General features: G+C 46.5%; 1 protein-coding gene across 1 annotated transcript in view; it reads left to right on the top strand.

The window, feature by feature from the left end:
• Nucleotides 1-23,502, top strand: part of Sorl1 (sortilin related receptor 1) — a 151,969-nt gene that overhangs the window by 77,207 nt on the left and 51,260 nt on the right. Inside the window, exons 13-23 of the mRNA XM_021171441.3 lie at nucleotides 1,672-1,850; nucleotides 4,170-4,356; nucleotides 6,579-6,707; nucleotides 7,197-7,282; nucleotides 10,982-11,154; nucleotides 12,628-12,759; nucleotides 14,538-14,629; nucleotides 16,275-16,521; nucleotides 17,159-17,297; nucleotides 20,677-20,850; nucleotides 22,697-22,810. Of these exons, the coding sequence (XP_021027100.1) occupies nucleotides 1,672-1,850; nucleotides 4,170-4,356; nucleotides 6,579-6,707; nucleotides 7,197-7,282; nucleotides 10,982-11,154; nucleotides 12,628-12,759; nucleotides 14,538-14,629; nucleotides 16,275-16,521; nucleotides 17,159-17,297; nucleotides 20,677-20,850; nucleotides 22,697-22,810 (1,652 nt within the window). The remainder of the gene's footprint in view (nucleotides 1-1,671; nucleotides 1,851-4,169; nucleotides 4,357-6,578; nucleotides 6,708-7,196; nucleotides 7,283-10,981; nucleotides 11,155-12,627; nucleotides 12,760-14,537; nucleotides 14,630-16,274; nucleotides 16,522-17,158; nucleotides 17,298-20,676; nucleotides 20,851-22,696; nucleotides 22,811-23,502) is intronic.

Raw genomic sequence — 23,502 nt, 5'->3', positions numbered from 1 at the left:
TTATTATCCATTCTCAAAAGCACCTTTTCTCCTGAAGGCAAACAAAGTGACTGCTCCTCTTCTGTCTTTAGGATCTATTCCACCCGACTCTTGGAGGAATTACCAAAAAGGACTCTGATAATTTTTCTTCATCTCTTCTTGTTCCTTAGTAGGTACACACACACACACACACACACACACACACACACACACACATTTTAATTTCACTAGTAAGTCCTCTTTTTGGCTTCAGAAGGTTGAGATCAGACCAACACGGATGTTCCTTTCACTGTTGCTATTGTTAGACGAGCACCCTTTCTTCAGTATTCCTGAAAACCTCCACGTGGTACTCAGGCACAGAGCTGTGCTTGGCCGTACCCCTGCTGGTTTGTCTCATTAATGGCTTTACTGTCTGCACCTTCTGGGGATCTATAGAGAAATGATTCATTTCCTGGGGTTATCTTTGGTTGGATGATCTCTTAAATGAAATTAGCTTGCCCATGTAAAAATAGATGAACTTCCTGTATCATAATTGAACAGCTGGACCATTCCAAGCTTGTATGATTAATGGACCGACTCTAAAGGTATCTTTAGGAGTGGTATTGAGCCTTCAGCTTCTTAACACTGGTGAAAAGCAAGGGACTGAATGGGTTAATTGTATTTGATTTAAACCCCCCTTAAATTCCAAGCAAGAGAGCTGGTTGAGAATTTGCCTCCACAAATGACCTGTCCTGGGTAGGGTGTAGGTACTTAAGTCATCCAGCGGCCTGGGTGGCTGTAGTATCCATCACTTGGTTTAGCCTCTGGGTATAGAGAAGTCACTTCACAAGTCTCAGGGTGAGAAATGTTGAGATTGAATGGGGTCAAAAGATTCATGTCTAGTATCTTGTCTGTCTGTCTGTATCTAGGTATGTATGTGTGTGTGTGTGTGTGTGTGTGTATACACACACACACACACACACACACACACACACACCCCTACACTGTTCCATATCCCACATTCTAGATTTGTTCAGTTGCATCAAATGGTACTGAGAGGCTGGGCTGAATCCAGACGCATGTTGTATCTATTAGTGGTGCTAAGTCTGGGTAAGGGTGTGTCTCGTCCTGCATGAAATTGCATTTCCCCAGCAATGAATGGTTGGTTTGTGGGTTCATATCCTTAGACCACATGGGCATCCTAGTCCCTAGAATTTTACATGGTGATTTTAGCAGCCGGTGCTGATCCTTGTCTGATTTGATTACTGCAGTGGGGATGATAGAGTGGTAACCCTTCACATTCTGTTATCACTTCTTAATGGTGCTTGGGGATGTACCAATATAAGATGACTTTCTTCTCCCTCTCTTCTTCCTTCTCTCCCTCTCATCGTTGGTAGCAGTCCATTTTTTATTCACTATGTAATATTACCATCATCTTTCTCTTCTGTGTCAATGGTTTTCTAAATTTGGCTGTTCAGAGTCCTCTCAGCTAGTTCCTGCATGTTATTTTTCAGCAGGGAAGGTTGGAGATTGAACCTAACAATGAGTGACAACCCAGTTTTTGTATTCTTTTTACATGACACAATCATAAACTTACCTGTTGCGAGGTCACCATTTTCCAGAGCACTGGTCATGGCCGGAGCCATGTATGTAGAAACTGAGGCTTCCTTCTAGGACTGTAACCTCAAGTCTCCTTTTGCTTGTATCGGGCAGGTACAGCACCAATGAAGGGGAGACCTGGAAGACATTCGTCTTCTCGGAGAAGCCTGTGTTTGTGTATGGGCTTCTGACAGAACCTGGTGAGAAGAGCACGGTCTTCACCATCTTCGGCTCGAACAAGGAGAGTGTCCACAGCTGGCTCATCCTGCAGGTCAATGCCACTGATGCCTTGGGTAAGCCCCTGCCTCCCGGGCCCTGGCTACAGACAGAAGGACCCATTGTCTGGGGTGGGCAGAGTGGCAGCTTAGATAACAGTGTCCTGTTGTGACTCACTATGGCAGATGGCCCAAATGAGTGTGTGACAGACCCATGGCACGGGTGCTTAAGGGTTTATTTACTCAGTTCTTCTTGAGTGGACTACTTACGATTCCTTGTGTCTCCGTTTTCTTGTGCAGTACCTGGTAGTAAGTCTCTCTCTCTCTCTCTCTCTCTCTCTCTCTCTATATATATATATATATATATATATATATATATATATATATGCTGAAAGTGTGAGTGGATGGGTGGATAGATGGATGGAAATGAGTTTTCCAAATTAGAGGTTTCTCGAGCGCCCATTCAAATGGGAATGTCTGTATTGGCTCTCCACTAGGGAAAAGGAGGAAAACTTTGCTCTGGCTCATGGTTTTGGTCCATTGTTCCTTGACATCTTCACTATAGTTGTACTAGGAGATGTGATAGGAGAAGTGTGCTTATCACATACTGTCTAGGAATCAAAGCAGGAGAGGAGGAGGGGCTGGGACCCCAACACATTCCTTAAAGTCACGCTCCTGCTGACCTTACATCTCTTTCAAAGCTCACTTCCTATAAGCTCCACCATTGACCCATAGTGCCATAGGCCAGGATCTAGCACCTGGGTCTTTGGGATCGTTAACTATCCAAAGACTAGCACAGCTTTAATGCGGGGATCCTTTGAAGGCTGTCTGGAGTCTAGTTACTATCTGTTGGTGGGTGCACATATGCATGGAGGACTGATAGACTCTGGAGTACTCTTTCAGACTGCCTCATTGACTTCTGCCCTTTCTCACTTCTCCTTCGCTGATATACTCCAGCTGCCCAGAAAGCTTCCTATGTCTTCTTACCTGAACCATTCAACCTCAGCCTCAGGATCTAGCCTCTCAGAATGTGCGGTTGGCATCTCAGTTGGAAGGTGTCGCTCCTCTGTCCATCATACCTTGAATTATATATCTGTGCCTGCAATTAGGTATCATGTCCCACCCCCTAATTATAAGGCTCTCACATTTCTTTATTGCACCCACTGAGTCTCTTTATTGCCTCATAGACGGTAAGGTTTTAATAACTCTTTGCTCATTTGAGTGGCATTGTGTCGACAGGTGTAAGTCAGCTTTGGGTAGTATTTAATCTGACACACATATTAAAAAGAAAGGGTACAAGGCACCAATTAGACGTAAGCATAGAATTCCCATAAGGCACACTACTGACATCTTAAGTGGCTGTGGGCTGGTGGAAGAAGTGTGAAGTTATCTTGTCATTTCCAGTCTCTCTACATAAAGATCCTGTACCATCAAGTAGGGCAAACACTTCAGTGCTCTCAGCCTACGCTGCCACATTTGCTGTTCTTCCTAAGGAAGCAGGATGGGTCAGCAGCACCCCTGCATCACCTACCAAAGTATCCCAGGAGAGACCCCAGCCCCAGCCCAGCCCTACCTACCTCCCCACCCCCGTCACCTATTTGTGAAAGGAGCTACTGACTCTCCTAATAATTTAGAGTCTTAGCTGAGTTTTCTGGTGTCTGGCAGAATTTCAGCACTAGGGACATTGAGGCAGGGGGATCAGGAGTTTAGGTTCACCTCAACTCCCTAGATATATCCTCTCATTTATAAAATATGCAAGCCAGCCAGCCACCCTGGACTCTGGGCCGGTGACATGACGGTTCAGCAGGGAAGCGTGCTTGATGTTCAAGCCTGGAGACACGTTGCAATACTGGGAACACGTATAAAGATGGGAGGAGAGAGCTAACTCCACAGAGCTGTCCTCTGACCTCCATGTGTTCACCAGTGCATGCATAGAGACACATAATAAATAAACACATATACATACATACATACATACATATAAATAAGTAATCAAGTTTAAAATACATAGTCCTAAACCAAACAAATGATAAAAAGCACACACACACACACACACACACACACACATGTACACACACAGTGCACAAATCAAAAATAAACAGCATCCCCCCACCCCCATGCCCCAAATGCCTCAAATTTTATGATTCAGAAGTTGATGGTGTGAAATGTGACTCGCACCTTCACAGCTTTCCCAGAGGCACTATGTTACAGGGCTGCTGCCTTCCTCCTTACGGCTGCTGCCCACCCTCGGGTTACTAGAGATGGGCAGTTTTGAGCTCTTGTTCTTGCTGGATGGCTACAGAGGCACCGGAAGTGGAGGGCTGTGTTGAAGGTGGAGACAGTAACCCCTGCCCTGGCCTGGATCTGATACATTGCTCTGCCCTTTTCTGTTCTCAGGGGTTCCTTGCACAGAAAACGACTACAAGCTGTGGTCTCCATCTGATGAGCGAGGAAATGAGTGTTTGCTAGGACACAAGACGGTTTTCAAAAGGAGGACCCCTCATGCCACGTGCTTTAATGGGGAAGACTTTGACCGGCCAGTGGTTGTGTCCAACTGCTCCTGCACTCGGGAGGACTACGAATGGTTTGTTCTTCCATGCCCAGGACCTTGAGCTGCATCATATCTGCTCTGTAGTGTGAGGCTGAAAGATGGAGAACATGTTCTCTTTCTCTGAGGAAGGGCATAAGCATTCCTTGAGCATGCCACGTGATCTAGGACTGCATGAGGCACTCTCTGCTCATGTCATCTTCTAGGTCTAGCTGTGAAGTTCAGCAGACAGAGATGCAGCCGGTTCGATAGGAACCTCCTAGCTCAGGGTTTAGTTCTAGGAGGATCCCTAAAGGGATCACACTGAAAGCTCCATTTGGGGGAACTTGTTTTCTATAGTTGCACTCCCCCTTTGGGACAGGAAACCCTGCATGGGCCTGGATCTGTGCCTCTCGTTCATGTGAGAGGACTTTTTTTAAAAAAAAAAAAAAATCTGAAATGAGGTTATGCTCATATGTACAATATTTGTATCATTTATTATTCCTTGAGGAAACTATCCAAGGTGTGTCTGGGAATTAAGTGGAGGTAACGCCTGCACAGATCCCCGTGACAGGAGATGAGAAGTCACCTGAGAGGAAGGTTAGCTGCCTTTAGTGTGGACCTTGAAAGGATGGAGAAGGCTGTGATCAGCAGTAGGAAAATTAGGATTTCTGGAGATGTTTGCGGTGATTCTTAGGGAAGCATCCAGCTGTGTGGACAGGGCAGCAACAGGCAGTGCAGCAGCGCCGTGCTGACATCAGTGCAAGAGAGTGACGGACAACATGGCAGGCTCGGGGAGGAGGTGGAGGTCCTGCGGGAGCGGGACTTCATTCTGGAGGTGGAGGAGCCTCCTAGGCCTTTGGGGAGAGTTGAGCTGATCAGACCTTAGCTGTAGATGGTTCCTCTTGTTCAGCACACAGTATTATTAGGCTTTTCACAGTCCCTTCTGTTAGGTGCAGCGAAGAGCGTGGTCCTGCAACCCACACCCAACATGTGTCTCAGTGGTTGCTGAGACACCAGCTACTCTTTACCTCAGTGTCATTGCTCTTGGCCAGCTAAAGCCAGAGTCTTCTGACACATGCTAGACCAGAGGTTGGAAGAGGAGCCCGTGGTAAATGCTTTTAGGCTTTGTAAGTCATATGGTACCAGTGGTGCTGTTCAGCTATGCCCATGGTAGTGCCCATGGGTGAAGGAAAGACATCCTGTGGATCTGGTTGCAGGTCAGGAAATCCTGGTTTTACAAAAGCAGTCAGCTAGATTTGGCCAAACGTGCATGGGTCTTGTTAAAATACAAATGCTGCCCCAGGAGTTCTACTGGACTCCAGGCAGTAGATCCCAGTTCCTTTGCATTCACTCTTATTGTGGGTCCCAACAGGGGTGCCACCTGCATCTGGGTTCTACAGGTGTCTTGGAGTTAGTCTTATCCAGACATGAAAGGTGTCTGTAATCAAGAAATAAAATGAAGACTAAATGAAAAGCTATGCGAGGGAATTAAATGAAGGTGTTGATTTCTTACCTCCTGATTGTTGTTTTATCTTTTTAAAAAAGAAAAATAAAAGTCTCCCACCTCCAGCAACAAGCTCTATCTTCCAGGCACACTGGCTGGACTCTTACTGGTTTGCTAGAACTTGCTTGGTACTTATTTTTTGCTAGATACTGAGTCTTTTTATTACAGACCAGGGAAACCCCCTCCGTGTACAGGAGCCTTTACCAGCCATCGCCCTGACCCCCATTTTATTAATTAATTAACTAATGAATTGACGTATCTATTTATTTGAAAGAGAGGTCTGTATCCCAGGCTGGCTTCAAAACTACTGTATAGTGGGGGTTGACTTTGGAGTTCTATTTTCTTGTCTCTATCTCCTAAGAGCTAGGATTACAGATTCGTACCACCACATCTAGTGCTGAGATTGAACCCAAGGCCTTGTGCATGCTGGCCAACCACTCTACCAATGGAATTGCAGCCTCAGCCCTGCTCTCCCCTTTTATCCAAGAGTCTGGATAGGCAGCTGAATGGAGCTGAGGCTTTGCTTTGGCATGATGGCTTACATCCCTTTCGTCTGCTTAGGGGAACGACGGTGAGGTGGCTTTCCAGATGTGGCTCTGGCACATGGCTTCTTTGTAAATGTAGCTTAGTATACCAAAGTAGTTGTTCTTTAGTGGTCCTGTGGAGTAGCCCATAGGATGTAAACAGTAGGTGTGTGTGGAGGATTCTGGATTGGTTCTGCGGTGGAAGGTGCATAATCTGTGCTCTAAATGGACTCCCATTGCCTTTTCAGTGACTTTGGCTTCAAGATGAGCGAAGATCTCTCCTTAGAGGTTTGTGTTCCAGACCCTGAGTTTTCTGGGAAGCCCTACAGCCCTCCTGTGCCTTGTCCTGTGGGTTCTTCATACAGGAGGACGAGAGGGTATGTATGCATCTGTATCATACAGTTGTCTGGGTCTGGCTCACTAGGGCCTGTGTGGGGAAGGAGGGAACTGCGAGAACCACTCAACTCTGCCCACACCTTAAATTCTCAACCCCCAAGTTACAGACTGCAGGTGGTTGGACAGCTTTTTAAGTTAATGGCATCTGCAATCTCCTATTCCCCATGAGAGAGCAGAGTCTACAAGCTTTTCTGCGAGGCTGAGAACATCTGAAGAAGCCTCGGCTAGGGAACATCTTCAGAGGAGTTTATAGGAGAGAGAGATTTTTAAGTGCTTCCCCGAGCAGTGCATTAAACCACCTGGGTCTGCCTGCTCTAAATAACCTCGTGCAAAACGGACTCAGAACAACTAAACACCATCCTTCCAACTCTGTTGTCCGTGGCCAGGAAGTTGTGCTCAATTGGGGCTCCTCCATGACCCAGATATCCTTTCCTTGTTTCTGACTTCTTGCTTTGGTGGGGGGTTAACAGCTATCGGAAGATTTCTGGGGATACTTGCAGTGGAGGAGACGTTGAAGCGCGGCTGGAAGGGGAGCTGGTCCCCTGTCCCCTTGCAGGTAAGATAGGTGGTCTCTTCCTTTTGCCTTCTTAAAACCTGGTTGGGTCATTCTGGTCTCACAAGTTAGACGCGTGGCTCTTCTTACTTAGTGGGGGTGAAGTCACAGAGGTTAGGTATCATGAAGGCTTCTCTTTCCCTAACAGGAGAAGCTTAATAATCAGGTGAAGCCTTTGTGTAGTTTCACATTCTGAGGGGATGCAGATGTTTGGTGGTAGGTCAGGCTTTGAAGGACAGTCTGTTTGGTACTTATTGAATGTTGAGCACTGGGGGTTGAGGAGCAGTCACAGACCTTGGTGTGTCTCTTGGTTTGACATAGTTGAATCTACACACATGCACATAAACATATACATATACAAACATATACATATATCACACACACCCCCCCACACACACACATACTCACCCACTTGCACACATGTGCACACGTACATGCACACATGTACACATACACCACACACATGCACACATGTACACATACACCACACACATGCACACATGTATACATACATGCATACACCACACATAATACACACACACACAAATATGCATACAAGTACATATTCCCACAATACACCAAACATACCCCACTCCCTTGGACCACTACACACACACCACACCATACATACATACCACACCACACATATACTATACACATACATGTGCACAAATCTACACATAACGTGCACATTCATGCACACATACACATACCACACATTACCACATATATACCACACACACATACATATGCATAAATATGCAAACACATGCACAATCACACACACACACACACACACACTACAAAAAATGGTTGCTTGGCTTTTTTTCTTCTTTCATGGTTTCCAGGACTTATCAGTCAGGTCGATATATGGCCCTGGCATCCATCAGCAGTGCTGTTTTGGTGGAAGTGCCATGAGCTCCCAGGGAATCAGGACCCAGCCACACCAATCATGACCCAGGCACGCTGCCTTCATCTTCCACAGGCAGGCAAAGCAGAGCTTCCTGTCCCTCACTGCTCGCCAGCGTGCCCCGATGCTACTAAGCTCATTAGTCCCTTAATTTAATCTTCCATCATTACCAGAGTAATTAACATACCTCACAGTGGAGATGTAAAGAGAACCACGAATTCAGCAGATTCCTACAAATGAGCAGCTAATATTCCAGTGCTCCCTTCGCCTACGAGGGCCGCTGACGAGGGCTTGGGGAAGGAGGGTTTGAGTGAGTGCTCTTGAGGGCCTGGAGTACGTGCTTTCTCATAAATACTTCAGGGATAATTCAGCAAGGGCCGTGATGGTTTGTTTAAAGCCACCAGGACAGACAAGAAAGCTATTTTCTCTTCTCATAGAAGAGGAGGGAGCAGGGGATGAAATAGAAAAGTCTCATTTAGGATAAGTCATCCCCTAAATGCAAGCAAGGAAGTACTCAGAGAAAGCGGCATTTTCTAGGCCTAATGGGAACCATACCGTAATCTTTGCAGAGATGAGGTAATGTGGGCATCTGGAAGGAGTTTTAAAATGCAGCGATTTTTCTTCTTTATGATTACTGCAACAATGTATCTTCTCTATGATTACTGTAACAATGTATCTTTCTAGGCTGAGCTTTTGCATGACTGCACCAGCCCAGCCCGCTGTTTCTTCTCTAGGGTAGAGCCCACACGTGAAAGCACTGCAATGCTACTCCACCTCTGTCTCCTACCCGAGCTTCACTTGTGCTATGCTGGAAGGGCACTCCCTAGCTTCTTAGAAGCAACAAAGGCACAGTGAGGGTTCTGGGTGCTGCCAAAGGATGTGGGTCAGAAATCTCACTGCCCAGCATGTGGCTTGCATCCTTGTGTGTGACCTACATCTTCCTGCCCTCTGCCTCGGAATTAGTGTCAGCACTAAGGCTGCATTTAGTTACCATGTGGCGGTACCTTGAGTATTTTTGAAGCAAGGTGAAAAAACAAAGAAAAAGGACCAAACTTTTCCTTCTTTAAGATTTTTATAGATTAATTATTTAAAGCTTTCAAGGAGCCATGCTAGGGACGAGGCCCAGAACATCCCACACAGTAAACGAGTGTTTTGCCTACCCTGACTTAGAGTGTTTGTTTTCAATGTGTTGTCAGTATTGGAGACTTTTTGAAACATCACATTTATTTGTGTGTATGTGTCAGAGGGGGAAGGGAACTGCATTTGTATAGCAGAGTGGAGATGGAGAAGTCAGAGCACAACTTCTGGAGTTGATTCTCGTCTTCCACTGAGTAGGTTCCTAGAGATTGAACACAGTTCTGCAGACTTGGCAGCAAGCACCTTTGCCTGCTGAGCCATCTTGCCAGCCCAGTATTGAGGTTCTTATAGAGCGGGTTATATGCATATGTGAATTAAGTGAATTAACAGGATGATAGAAAGATAGGGGGAAACAAACATAACAAACAAACAAACAAACAAACAAAAAATCAAAATCGCAGCAACCAATTCAAGCATGAAGCAAAGGATTTGTGTTTGCATCTTGATCCCACATGTAGCAAAGCATCAGTAGATGCTTTAAGCTTTTTTTTTTTAAAGAGTTTTTCTTATGGTTAGTCTATTTGGAGAAGTGACACAAGTCACAAACATCTGGACAGGCCCACACCCAAGAAGCAGCATCTGAAAACACTGTGGGTTTTGTTCTCCCCAGCATCTACATTGGCTTCTTTTAAAATCTGCTGGCTACACAAGGTATCGCAAATGATACAGACTAACAGCCAGCAGACAGTGATGCGTAAGTGACGCTGAAGGGCGTGGAGCTTGCACATCCTTCCGAGTCTTGCCACCCTCAGGCATCTCTGTGTGTTCTGCTACCCAGAGGTTCCATGGGTGCTATAGCTAGAGAGGCTCACTGCTCCTCTGCCCTCCTGTGGAAGAGCCGTGATGACTTCTGCGCTATTTTCTAAGTACAAGGAGAGGGTATTAGGCCTTAAATCACTGGTTGTCCAACACTAGGTAAAACTCTAAAGTACTTTGATCCTCTATATGCCTTCAAAAGTGGCATCGTGAGTATCCACACCGTTAAAGGCAGCATGGTATAAAGGCTAAAGCCCGGGCTCTGCATCTGGGCTACTCGCTTCCTAGCTGTGTGTCCTTAAGCGAATTAATATTCATTCTTCTATCTCAGGGGTGTTTTGGGGATTAAACCATGCCTGGTGCATAGTAAGTAAACATTTGTTCAGCAGAAATGGAACAGTAATTACTCTGTCGGACGTTCTGTAATCGCTCCAGAAGACATATGTTGTTGCTGTGAAAACATATCAGGTCGGCCTAAAGCATCACAGGCCATTGGGGATAGTATGTACGAGTGAGCATCCTGCGTGGGGAACTTGGTTGGAAGGCTTTAGAAGTCCCCAAGTAGTCACCAAGGTAATGGTGCTATGGAGCAGTCACATGATAGGATGTGGAGTGACTGGCCTGTCACGTTGACAGTTGTGACTGAAGGCAGAACTCAGAAGTATAGATGTTGAAATGTTTTTGTTGCTGTTTTTACAGTGTAACAAAACATAAAGAAATACAATTGCTAGGTTAGACATGTGATTTTTCTTCTGTGTCCTAAGTCTAGATTCCTAGTCTCTGACACTTTATCTACCCTTGTGACAATGGGTTGGGGTTTGTGTGTAAGAAGGACGTAGGCCAGGCCTGCTTGGCCATCCTCAGCATCCCTGGCTATTCTGCTTGCTTTATGTCTGCAGAAGAGAATGAGTTCATCCTATATGCCATGCGCAAGTCCATCTACCGCTACGACTTGGCCTCGGGAGCCACAGAGCAGCTTCCTCTCTCGGGGCTGCGGGCGGCTGTGGCCCTGGACTTTGACTATGAACGCAACTGCTTGTATTGGTCTGACCTGGCGCTGGACACCATCCAGGTGAGTCCTTAAGCCCTTGGTTAAGTCTGGAGGCTGTGGCTTTTGACTGCCCAGTCCTGACAGGCTTCAAGCAAGGTGAGCAGGCAGAGGTTTGCACATGGTAACCCATCTCTGGGTTGTTACACAAAACTGCAGTTTTCTGTTGTTGCAGTTTTTTTCCCTGCCTATCTCTGCTCCTATGAGAAAGATAAAGAATGCCCCAAATCTGAATCTTTGACTGCATCTAAGGTCTTAGTTTCCTGCTAGAAAGATGCTGGGGATGGTAATGTGTGATTGTCAGTTGCCACCTTCCTTGTTAGCGTCTTCCCTTCCATGTCAAAGTGTAGTGACATTCCAGTTATCTTCAGTCCACAAAACTATCCACTCTAGCTCTCCTGGATTCTGAAAAGAACCATGAAGTGCCTGGGCATGGCGGGAGGCTAGGATGGGAGAATTTATTCAGCCCAGATACTCAGGGCAGATAAAGCTGTGTGGATCAGCATTTGCCTAGTGTACATAAAGCCCCAGGCTCAATGATCAGGACACAAAAATAGAACAACCACACAGCAACAACAGCCACACACACATATACATAATTGCATACACACAACGGTACATAAACATACACACACCAGGTTAAGGCTATAAGTATGAAAGATCTCTAGAAAGGCTAGATATTAACTGTATACTCCTATGTTCTAATATATGCATTTTAAAGGTTTATTTTTTTATTTTATTTTATTATGATGGGTGCTTTGTCAGCATGTCTGTCTGTCTGTGTGCCATGTACATGCGTGGTGCCAAGGGAGGCCAGGAGAAGTGTCCTTTGGAACTGTGGAACGCACGCTTAGCTGGCTGCCCTGTGGGTGCTGAGAACTGAACTTTCTTCTGCAAGAGCGGGAAGCACTTTAAACTGCTGAGCCGTCTCTCCATCCCCAAATGAACCTGGGGTGCAGCTCGGTGGTAGATCATTTATCTAGTGAGCAGGAGTCCCTAGGTTCACAAAAAGCAAAAGAGCTCTATCACATTTACTCATTGTATCCTTAGTTCCAAATCCATACGTAAGTTTTACGTTGTGAGGGTTAGGGTCAGGGGAGACCACTGGGTGTAACTGCCCCAACAATGACCCGATGGCCAAGAGCTGTGCAAGGGATAAAGATCTTTATGAGACAGAAGAAGTAAAAGGAGCTGCAACCTGTCTTTTCATTTATTTTAAACACTGCAGACTCCCATGTCTTAGTAAAAAGATCATTCCTTTGAGAGGGGCCATAGTTTAGTAGTCCATGTTTATAATAATAGCACACAGTAATAGAAAGGGACCAGATTCTGTTTGTCATTCTGTTAACACATCTTCTTGTATCTGCACATTTACTCCTATAAAACCCTGTGACCTTGGCAAACTGGCTAGCTGAGGGCAGGGTTACTGCTGAGGGACGGACTAGCCTTGAGTCCACCGCACAGTTCACAGTGCTGATTACATCTTTCTCTTCCTAGCGTCTCTGCTTGAACGGAAGCACAGGGCAGGAGGTGATCATCAATTCCGGCCTGGAGACCGTGGAGGCTTTGGCCTTCGAACCCCTCAGCCAATTACTTTACTGGGTGGATGCCGGCTTTAAAAAGATCGAGGTATGGTTATTCCTGTGCTCTTCATTAAGCAAGCAGGTGGAGCCGCTGGGCTCTGAGCCAGGTTGACACAAAACTCAGAAGCAGTGTGTCATATAACTCTGGAAATCTCCCCCAGGGTTTTCAGGGCCGAACTTCTGAAGGGGTGAAGGGGGGTCATCTCGGGATATACGCAGTCTTGAGGAATCCATGTGAGGACCATTTAGTGGAACCCGAGGTGCCATTTAAGATACATGAACGTTTGTACTTTGGCTAGCAGAGGCATCATACAGCAACAATAATGACGATGATTTCACACTGTTGTAATCATCATAACAACAACAGCCCGTTATTATCGAAAACAGCAATGTCTCTGTTATTATCTGTATTGATCTCTACCTATCTATTAGCTTCCCAGAAACCTGTTCCACCTATAGGCACGGTGACACGAGGGGGATGAGGGGCCTGTAAACTGGCCAGAGTAGTGTACTGAAGAATCATCCGTGCCCCTTACCTCGCAGGCTACTGCCGAGGCCCTGCAATACTAACCCCTGTAGTTCTTGGTATTGGCACTGCATGGGGATGTGACATGCAGGTTAATGGGAAAACACAAAGTCGGGAGGCACAGGGAGCTGCGTGACATGTAGTGAGATGGAGACAGAGGCTCGGGAGGCTGCCCTGGATCCATGCATCCTCCTGCTAGCCGAGACACGTGCAGCAGGGGGCTTCCTGAAACTTGTTTTTAATTCAAGTGTGAGGATGAGTCTCATTTACTTAGTCATCAAACAAGTGCCATTTGGTGCAGGATACATGCCAGTCCTGGTCTTGTGTTTAATGACACAGTGAGCAAGGAAAGGACACACACATTCTCTTTCCCATTAGCTTTTAGTTTAAAGGAGCCAGGTATGGTGGGTGTATTCCTGCAATCCCAGCACTTAGCTGAGGCAGGAGGATCAAGATTTTGAGGGCAGCCTGGGCTACATAGTAAGTTAAAAGACCAGCTGGAGATACACAGAGATCTTGTCTTAAAGCAAACGGAAACCACACAAAGGAAGTAGCTCGGTGGAAAGGAGACAAAGGAACCTGTCCTTCTGCTAAGAACAGGAAGCAAGCCACTCGATCGATCGTGTGCTTGGGGAGTGGATGGCGTGCAGAGGGAAGTGAGTGGGGAAGCTTCTGGGGACTCCGAGCTGCGCCTGATGCTGGAGGGAAATCCTCTCAGGACCCTGGCAGAAGTGGTTGGCATATAGAGTCGTTCAGTCAGCCCTCCAAATCTGTGGTTTCATATCCACGAATCAAAAATAGTAAAAAACAAAACAAAACAAAACCAAACCAAGACAGTACTGAGTGCGCAGACATCTTTTCCTGTTGTTCCATTCCCGAACAACTCACCGATTACTTAGCACCAGCACTGTCGTGGGAATTAACAGGTGGTCTAGGGGTGGCTTAGAACAGGCAGGAAGCTGTGTGTGGGTTGTGTGCAAGCACTGAAGAGTTCTTGGACTCTGAGGGACCACAACAGTCACCTTTGTGCAAGTTGTCATGCTCCAGGGTTGGCGTCAGGGAGCACACAGCTCTAGCTGCTCCTTCAGCCCATGTGGGAATTATCTCAGCCAGGGACATGATGAGTACCTTCTGATTGGGAATCAAGGCGGGCTCACCATGGTTCTAGAATGAGACCCGAGAGTAGAGGGCAGGTGTGGAGAGTGTGCCATAGGCAGGGCCCGTGTAGGGCTTTGGTTTTGTGGGCTTTGTAAGGAACTTAGATCCCTCTCATTCCCCCACCCCCTTTGTTTTGTCAGGTAGCTAATCCAGATGGTGACTTCCGACTGACAATCGTCAATTCCTCTGTGCTTGATCGACCCAGGGCTCTAGTCCTTGTACCCCAAGAAGGGTAAGTGTTCCTTACGGGGAGTCAGCGTTGTGTCCACTGCTGCAACAGATGCTCATGAAAGTGAAAACGTAAGGCCAAGTTTCTGCTTCTGGTGATCACGGGGGGGGGGGGGGGGGAATAAACCTGTTGACTGAGGCTTCTGAAGCCATAGCTTGCTTGTCGTGGTCCGATAACTCTGTGTGTATTTGATTAGAAAGCATCCAACTCTCTTATGGTCTCCAGATGTCTCACAACTGTGGGGTGTTTCAATAGAAAAGGTAACATGAAAGAGAGTCTTTGTAAACCAGTCAGGCCACTGATAAATTGTAAGGATTTTTTTTTTTTTAATCTCGAGTTCCGTGAATCTCACAAACATTTAATTCGACCGGTCACTCTCACACACAGAACTCCCAGCATGTGCAAGTTTTCTTACTTAAAATTAATGTGCACTTGGGGTACGCACGACTGCTTTTCACTAACTCCTTCATCACAGCAAAAATGACTAAGAAGGAAATGCTGCGCTAGCTTTTCTTTCTGTGTGTATTTATGACTGAGAATTAACACTATTCTTAAAAGAACACGCTAAAAGAAATCTATGGGCTTGGTTGCAGATATTAAAAGAGAAGACCTTGAAAGGAGGCTTAAGTCTGCCCTGTTCTCATTCGTCACCCTTCATCCTCCTACATCCTCGGGGATGCAATCACATCACTGTTACGTAATAGTCACCATTACTCATACATAATAGCCACTATTAATTTCTTGCTTGCATTATTCAGAGTCTTTTTACTGGTGTTCAATCATGATCATTACATACAGCATCCCTTAGTGACACACAAGACTTGTCAGATAGAATCAGTCTGTTTGTGAGTTCCTGCCAGTCACCGGACATGCACATTGAGTGACAGCGGCTTATCAGAGCACACACAGCGGTTTAGTTGCTTCGATAAGAACATGGATGAAAACTGAGGTGGCAGGAAGGAGTTTATTTTGCTCGCAGGTTATACTCCCTCCCTGAGGCAATCTGAGGCAAGAACTGAAACAGAGACCACACTTACTGGATGGCTCCCAGTGACTTGCTCAGCCGGCTTCCTGCCCAGGGTGGTACTGCCCACAGAGGTTTGGACCCTCCTGTATCAATCACGAATCAAACAACAACAACAACAACAACAACAACAAAACTGGCCCACAGATTTTTTCCAGGCCAGTCTGATAAAGGCAGTTCCTTAATTGAAGTTTCTCCTTCTGAGGTGACTCTAGTTTGTGTCATTGTCAAAAACTAAGTAGCACATACAATATATAGATTTCAAACTATTTTGTATCCAATATTCTGGGGGCATTGCAATAGGTATATTCTATTGTATAATACTACATATCACTTCCTCTGCCAATTAGCATTTAGGTTAGCATGCATATATGCACATTACTTTGTATAGTATTGGAATAATGGGAGTATAGGCAGACTTCAGTAGGTGGATTTTTTTGAGTCAAGTTCAACTACATTTATGAATGAATCTCAAATATAGATAGTAGTAATGAGTAATGCATCTCAAATATAGACAGGTGGTAGTGATAATGATTGCTTTGAGAGATTACTTACCTCTGGGAAGTAGAATCAAGGCTGGCCTATGTCGTTCTGATGAGATTGTGTGGCCCCTGTATTGACCAGGGTGATGTTCTGGACTGACTGGGGAGACCTGAAGCCTGGGATTTACCGTAGCTACATGGATGGCTCTGCTGCCTACCGCCTTGTGTCAGAGGACGTGAAGTGGCCCAATGGCATCTCTGTGGACAGCCAGTGGATCTACTGGACGGATGCTTACCTGGACTGTATCGAGCGCATCACTTTCAGTGGCCAGCAGCGTTCAGTCATCCTTGACAACCTCCCACACCCCTATGCCATCGCTGTCTTTAAGGCAAGTCCTCATGAGCAGTCTGCCAGAGAAGGGGAAGCATGTGGCTAGGCGGAGAGCTGAGGCCTGTTTGGCTTTTGCAGTTGGTCAGAGGCCTTAAAAACTCTGTGCCTTCAAATTTGCACAGACTTGTTTGCATCCTTCATGGAGAGATGTAGGCTTCTACCACTGTTTACGTTTCAAAAGGTTGGAGGTTGAGGTCTCCTCCTCTGAGTGAATCTCTTTCATTTTCAAGGCCTGTGGCCTTGTTTCAGTTTCGCATCTTCATCCCTTGCTTCGCTCCCTGCTGACTGATGTTGTGTGCCATCTATAGAACCTTCCAGTTGTTCTCACCTAGAAAATGCGTCTACCTAGAATGGGGAAACATATTTCAAACTAAGTCACCCCCCCACACCCCACACACACACCATGATCCAAATAAATGAGTACTAGATAGCCTTTTCTAGGTCATTTCTTCCTGAGGGCCATTGGTGAGGTGTCAATAAAACCACAGACATTTGCACTTAAGTGAAATTTTGACCCGGCCTGTTATTCAGTAATTGTCTGTTGTCCCTGCATAGTGGTGGGATGGAGTGCCCCTTGTCTTCATGAAGTGTCCCGAAAGCAGGACCATTGAACTAGATTAAACATTTCTCTTTAGAATGAGATCTACTGGGATGACTGGTCACAGCTCAGCATCTTCAGAGCTTCGAAGCACAGCAGATCCCAGGTGGAGATTCTAGCAAGCCAGCTCACGGGCCTCATGGACATGAAGGTTTTCTACAAGGGAAAGAATGCTGGTAAGGCCGTGTCCCCTTCTCTCTCTCTCCCCAGACTTGGTCTCCAGAAAGGGGCTGCGAATGGGCAATCCCCGCTCAGAGCAGGATCTGGCAGTGTGCCTCTCTGTTGTCACAACAACATGCACATTATTTAATTTCTTCCTAATGGCATCTTAATTTCTTTTCTAATGATACACAAACAGCTGGAAGACAGGGAGTCCTGCCTGCCTGGAGTGCGGGTGCTTAGTGGGTGATTACCAGTCTTCCTGCCCTTGGCTCCTCAGTGATGGGTGGGATGGGCTTTTGGTTCCAGCCGCAAAGAGAGGACCATAATGTGCTTAATCTTTGGCACGTTCACAAGGAATGGTGCATGCTGAGTTCTCAGATGCTTGCTTGCCCAGCTGCTTCAGTGTCCATTGAACATACCTACTTCTGTGGCCACACTCGGTGCAGGTTTTTTTCATTCATGATCCACGCTGAATGTGTGAACCTCAGGAAATGAATGTCTTGTTTTCTCTTCTCAACGTTTTACCAGTGCCTAGCACTTAGTAGGTGCCTAGTTCTTCTTCGTAGAAAGAAGGGATGAGCAGAGTTTATTTTTATCTAGAAAGAAATTCTCACATTGCAGCTCAGACTAGCCTGAAACTCACTGTGGAGCCCAGGCCAGCCACCCCCCTGCCTCAGCCTTCCAAGTGCTGGAATTACAGGTGTGAGCCATCATGTCTGATTGTTTCTGTCCTTTCTTTTTGAGACAGAGTTTCATGGTGTTAACCTCGGTTGTCCTAGAACTCTCAATCTTCCTGCCTCAGCTCACTGAACACCAGGCCTTCAGGTGTGCACCATCACTCCTGCCTTAGTCTTCTTCTAAAACTATGAGCTCAGGATTCTGGGACCTACCACCAGCCTGTCCTGCAAGCTGAGATTGCGATTCTGGGAGGCTTCCTTTTTTCCTTGGCTGCTTGTTTGCTTATCTTGAAGGAGACTCCCAGAGAAAGACAAGGCTTGCCTGGGAAGAATAGTCCCTTTAAGCACACCTTCCTTATCTCTACGGGATTTAATAGCTTCCTGGGTCTGCTGACTTACCTCTATTGACACACTGCTGGGTTTGCTGTTTTGAACTATAGGGTTGAGAGGCACCGTTCTTGGCTCACCACCTGAGGAGAAAATTGACAAGGAAAATAATACAGTTAGAGATAACCACTGTTATCCCTTTGGAATGAAGGAAGATAGCATGAGAACTCCCTCAAGGTCTCCTGAGTGGTGTGCAAACCTAAGTCAGCATTGTTTGCATGGCTTCTCAGCCGGTAGGGAATTGGTATTAGGATCCCTGGTTTGCAGATCAAAGAATGAAATCCTAGATGTTAATTAGTGTTCCCAAAGGCTCTCGACAGTGTGAGAGTTGCCACTAAATGGAGAAGCCACTTTAAAAAACAATAAAAGAAGAGACACACATTTTTTTTAATGGTTTTGTGGTTTTGGGTTGTTTTTTGTTCTTTTGATATTGTATAGCTCTATTTAAAGTAGGACAGGATGATGCATCTCAGCCTCTGCACCATTCTGTCCAGGCCTGGGATGAAGGATGCCACCCCTGCTGCTCCTCTTCCCAGGCTGCAGAATCTTCTCTAAGATGTTACCTTGTCCAGAAGAGCATGGCTCCATTTTTATGGGTGCATATAGCATGCTGGGTGTGTACCCAGCAGTCTCTATAGCACTGTTTCAGTGTCTGGTCTGGTCGTCTCAGGCTCCCCACTTCCTGTCTTGGCTGCCTCTTAGGCTAGCAGCTCAAGCACAGCTGAGAGGCAGTCACACCCAGTCCCTGGGGAGCAGTGAGGTACAGTTTGTGGCCGAACCCCTGTACTCTGTACACTTGGTAGATTCTCAGCATAGGGGTCATTTCCCCTTCATGCTCCAAAGAGTGATTGTCACTGAAACTAGCTAGAGAAGAGTAATTCAGGGGGTTGGGGTAGTATCTGGACCTGAGGAAGGGCTGGCTTGAGGGGCAAGTGCTGGTGGAAGGAATGGTGGAAGGACAGGGATGCTGGATCATCTGTGAATGTCACTTTGGCCTGGGGAGGGGGGCACTTAGTGTATCTCCCTGCCCCACATTTGGGATTCTCTTGCATTCTTCAGGACCAAGCAAGACTTTTCCAGGGTGACAAAAGCAAGCTTCCAGTCTCTTAGACAGGCCTGTTTGAGCTAATGCTTCGGTGGTGAGGCTACCAGTGATGTTCAGGCCCCTTTATCCGTAAGCTTGTTGACTTTAACCTCCCTGGCTCTGTAGCACCCTGAGAGGGTACCCCAGTGCAGGATGCATACAGGGATCCCTGAGTGCCAGGGTGTCCACCTTTGTTATTTTTATTATTCACTCCTAACATGCGTAGGACTTTCTATCAGCTAAGCATTAAACGATGGTAGGTGCATTTATCAGGGGATAGCTCTGTCATCTGCACCACAATGAGTTTCACAGGCTTGTGTAGGCATCACTGCCCTTTCCCCAGTCCATGAGCCTCCCCATCCTCCCATTGTCTTCGCTGTCTACATGACAGCTAGGTTCAATGGCTTGTCTGGCGATACACTTACTGCTAAGAATTTGAGCTGCACTGAAGCTGCCTTTCAGTGCAGTCATCGGGCTTTGTCCCCTCTGCCATGCCTTGAGTAGCAGTGCCTTCGTGAAATGACAGCAATTCAGAGTTCTGCAATTTAATGGGTGCTGACCTGGAATAAAAAATTGGTTTGTAGGGAACAGTTGAGGTGTTGGGATACTTGAAAGTGAAGGCGTTTCTGGTCTTGCTATCTGGCTGGTTTTATTTCTCCTGGCAGGAAGATTCTCTTTCGTCCTTTATAGAGGTTGCTTTGCAAGATTTATAAGTCTCTTCATTTGGTGCTGCCATGGCTTGAAACATTTTGGAGTTCTTTTAACTCCTTCAGACCCTACCATAATGACAGGTTTCCCAGCACCTGCGAACGTGGGTATGGATATCTGTCCCGTGTGTTTGTCTGCATGTAAGAATGTGTGCCACGCGCTTGCCTGGTACCCACAAAGGTCAGAAGAAGGCATCAAAACCATAGAGCTGGAGTTACAGATGGTTGTGAACCATGTGGGTGCTGGTAATGGAACCTGGGTCTTCTACAAGAACAACAAATGCTTTTAATCATTAAGCCATCTTCTCCAGTCCCATAGGCCCACACGGTCTTATAGAAAAGTCACTGAGAAGCCCTCACAGTGAGGACCTTACTTAGGCCTCCCAACAGAGGTTTATCAATGTGGCTGATGCTTCCGAGGTTTTCTAAGCTCTCCACCGCCTCATCCGAAAGACGACTTTCAGTGGCTCACAACTCTCTGGCTGCCCCGCAGCATGCACGTATTAACCTAAGTGCGGCTTCTGTGCTTTCTCTCCAGGAAGCAATGCTTGCGTCCCTCAGCCCTGCAGTCTACTGTGCCTCCCTAAGGCCAACAACAGCAAAAGCTGCAGGTGTCCAGAAGGTGTGGCCAGCAGTGTCCTCCCCTCTGGGGACCTGATGTGTGACTGCCCTCAAGGCTATCAAAGGAAGAACAACACCTGTGTCAAAGAAGGTGCGACCCTGGTTTTCCCTAGGCTCCTACCCACCACCCCTTCTGACCTCAGTGTTCCCTCAGTTTTGGATATTAGAAAATGTCCCAGGTGGAAATGATCCCTGTTAGGTACCGAGAGGTACTCTGGTCCCGGTTGTAAGACCTCTGGCTCTGCACAGCAGACCCGGGCTCTTCATGCAAGGGTCCTAGTTGTGGCCCTCCCTTTGATGGCAAATGATACAGCTTCCCTCAGGTCCAGCTTCCTTTTGTTCTGTGTGTTCTTCTATACAACCACGGAGCAGCTTGCCTTCCAGACGTAACTGACTAAATTCTGTCAGAGCGGACCGCTCTCTGTCTGCCACCACAGAGCTTGGAATGGCCCAGATGTTCTGAATCAGGGTTGGCAGAGGTCTAAAAGTCTTGGCTTCCAAGCTGTGACCAAGTCAATGACAGTAGGAGCCTTCTCTTTAGCCAGTTTGAATTTGAATAATTTTTTTTAAAAGAGAACCTGACTTGACACCCCCTAGTTCCCCCACATCTCCCAACCCCCATCTTGTTGCCACCACCCCCCTCCAGTTTCTAGCTTCATATGCCTATCAGCCAGCATCCAGGAAAGGTGGTCTGGCATGAAGTTAGTGGATTGATGGCTGAATTCCTGTGTTTTCCTTATTCTCTAGGTCATATTTACTTTGCAATCCTAACCACACTTGTCTGAGGCCAGGGCAGGCAGTGTACAATGGAAGCTTTATCAGCCAGCTTCCCTAAGAAGTACAAATGGAGAAAAGATGACTCTCTCTCCCTCAGAAACAGGAGGCTTCCTTTCATGCTCCGAATGGCGTCTTAAAGCTATTTGGAAAGAAAGTCAACAGTAAATTCTAAGAAGAGGGGAAAAGGGTTTCTCCAGTCACCATTGGAATGCTTTAGATTGTCTACACAGACCACTGGTGTCCTTGACCCAGTGTGCTGAACAATGCTTTTATGTCCTCTATAAGTCCTTGTTTCAAAGAAGCCATGGGACTAAATAAATAAATTAATAAACATGCAGCTTACTAAGATTTTATGATTTTTTTATATTTATTTAATTAGTGTATACATGGATAGATAATTATTTCTAAAACCATCCCTTCCTAACCCCACATCCACGACTTCTCTGGATAATAGCTTCCATGGATCCTCAAGTCCTTCGTATAAGAGCATAGGATTTGCATATCACCTATGTCCAACCTGCTGACTCTGTCCAGTCACCTCCAGACTGCTGGGAATTCCTTCTGCAGTTCCAGGAGCGGCACCAAGGAGATCAGAGTTGATCCATGTGTAGTTCAGATGCAGTTCCCACCCTCCCCACCCCCCTCACCACCCCCCTCCCTACCCCCCGCCTATTTCTGGTGTTTGGTTAGCTGAATCTTGAACATGGAATCCATGAGTATTCAGCACCAACAAGGTGTCTATCAAAGCTGTGACGTATGGCCTGGGTGTGTCTGAGACTCTGCGGACGGACGCAGCCTCTTGAGGGCTTGTTTGTGTGTAGTTTATATTTTATTTCTGCTAACAGTGAGATTTATCTCCCAGTAGACCCAATTGGTGTCAGCCTTTTCTTCATAGTACTCCCCTCCACACACTTGCAGCCTGCCTCACCTTCAGTTTTCATCTAAAAAGGGAAGAAAGAGGCTCTGCTCATGAGGTGTGCATGCCACGCGTGTGTGCTTCCTGCCTCCTGTGCATGAGTGAGCACTTGGCCCTTCCCTTCCCCGCTCCATCCCATCTGCAGCAGAATGTAGCTGGGGGAAGAGAAAAGGAAACTGAGAAGAGAAAGTTTTGTGGTCTGGTGATAAGAATAACGCTGGCTCCCCTTCTTCCCCTACTTCAGAGAACACCTGTCTTCGTAACCAGTATCGCTGCAGCAACGGCAACTGTATCAACAGCATTTGGTGGTGTGATTTCGACAATGACTGTGGAGACATGAGTGACGAGAGAAATTGCCGTGAGTCTCCAGGCGTAGACGTGCACCATTCATTGGTCAGGGGCCAGACTGGTCCTTCTGGCTTGAGGCCTGTAGTTTGGGGTTCTGGCTAGACAGTACTGTGGTGTTTATCTAAATGGATGGGATTTGGACAAAAACCCCACATATAAGTATATGTTATGGTATCAATGCATTACATGTGTACATTTAAGTCACCTCTATACTTATATTTCCGCATTCGAGGGCGAAACAGAGCTGACTGGACAGTGTGGCCCAGGAGCTTGGTGTGTGCACTGTAATACTGGGCATCGTCACTGGAAGCTCAGGGGTGTATGACATCATTTGATTTGTTAATTCAACACCGGGACATTTCACAGTCAGGCAACAGGTGTCAGTCACCTCCTGTGCCACTTCTGTTAGGCGATGCAGGTGCATGCCAAGCTGAGGAGAGATTGTTGTAACTGGTCAGTGGCGCCCTCGGGCCTGGCATGTGGAGGAATGTTGGTAGGTATGTCGTGTCCAAGTGACCTCTGCATTGAGTAGCTTCTAGGGTTCAACCCCAGTTTGCAGGCGTAGAGACAGACATCTACTTAACCTCGGCCCTTCTTTCCCAGCTTTGGTTTTAATGGTTTTTGAATCTCTTTACAAAGATATACACTTACTGATATTTATTTAGCCCCTCTATCTCAGGCTCTTTGCTGGGCTTCCGATAG

The sequence above is a fragment of the Mus caroli genome, unplaced genomic scaffold (genome assembly GCF_978045245.1).
Source record: "Mus caroli unplaced genomic scaffold, Mus_caroli_1 scaffold_11, whole genome shotgun sequence".
Lineage (NCBI taxonomy): Eukaryota > Metazoa > Chordata > Mammalia > Rodentia > Muridae > Mus > Mus caroli.
This window is presented reverse-complemented; position numbering and strand designations above follow the sequence as displayed.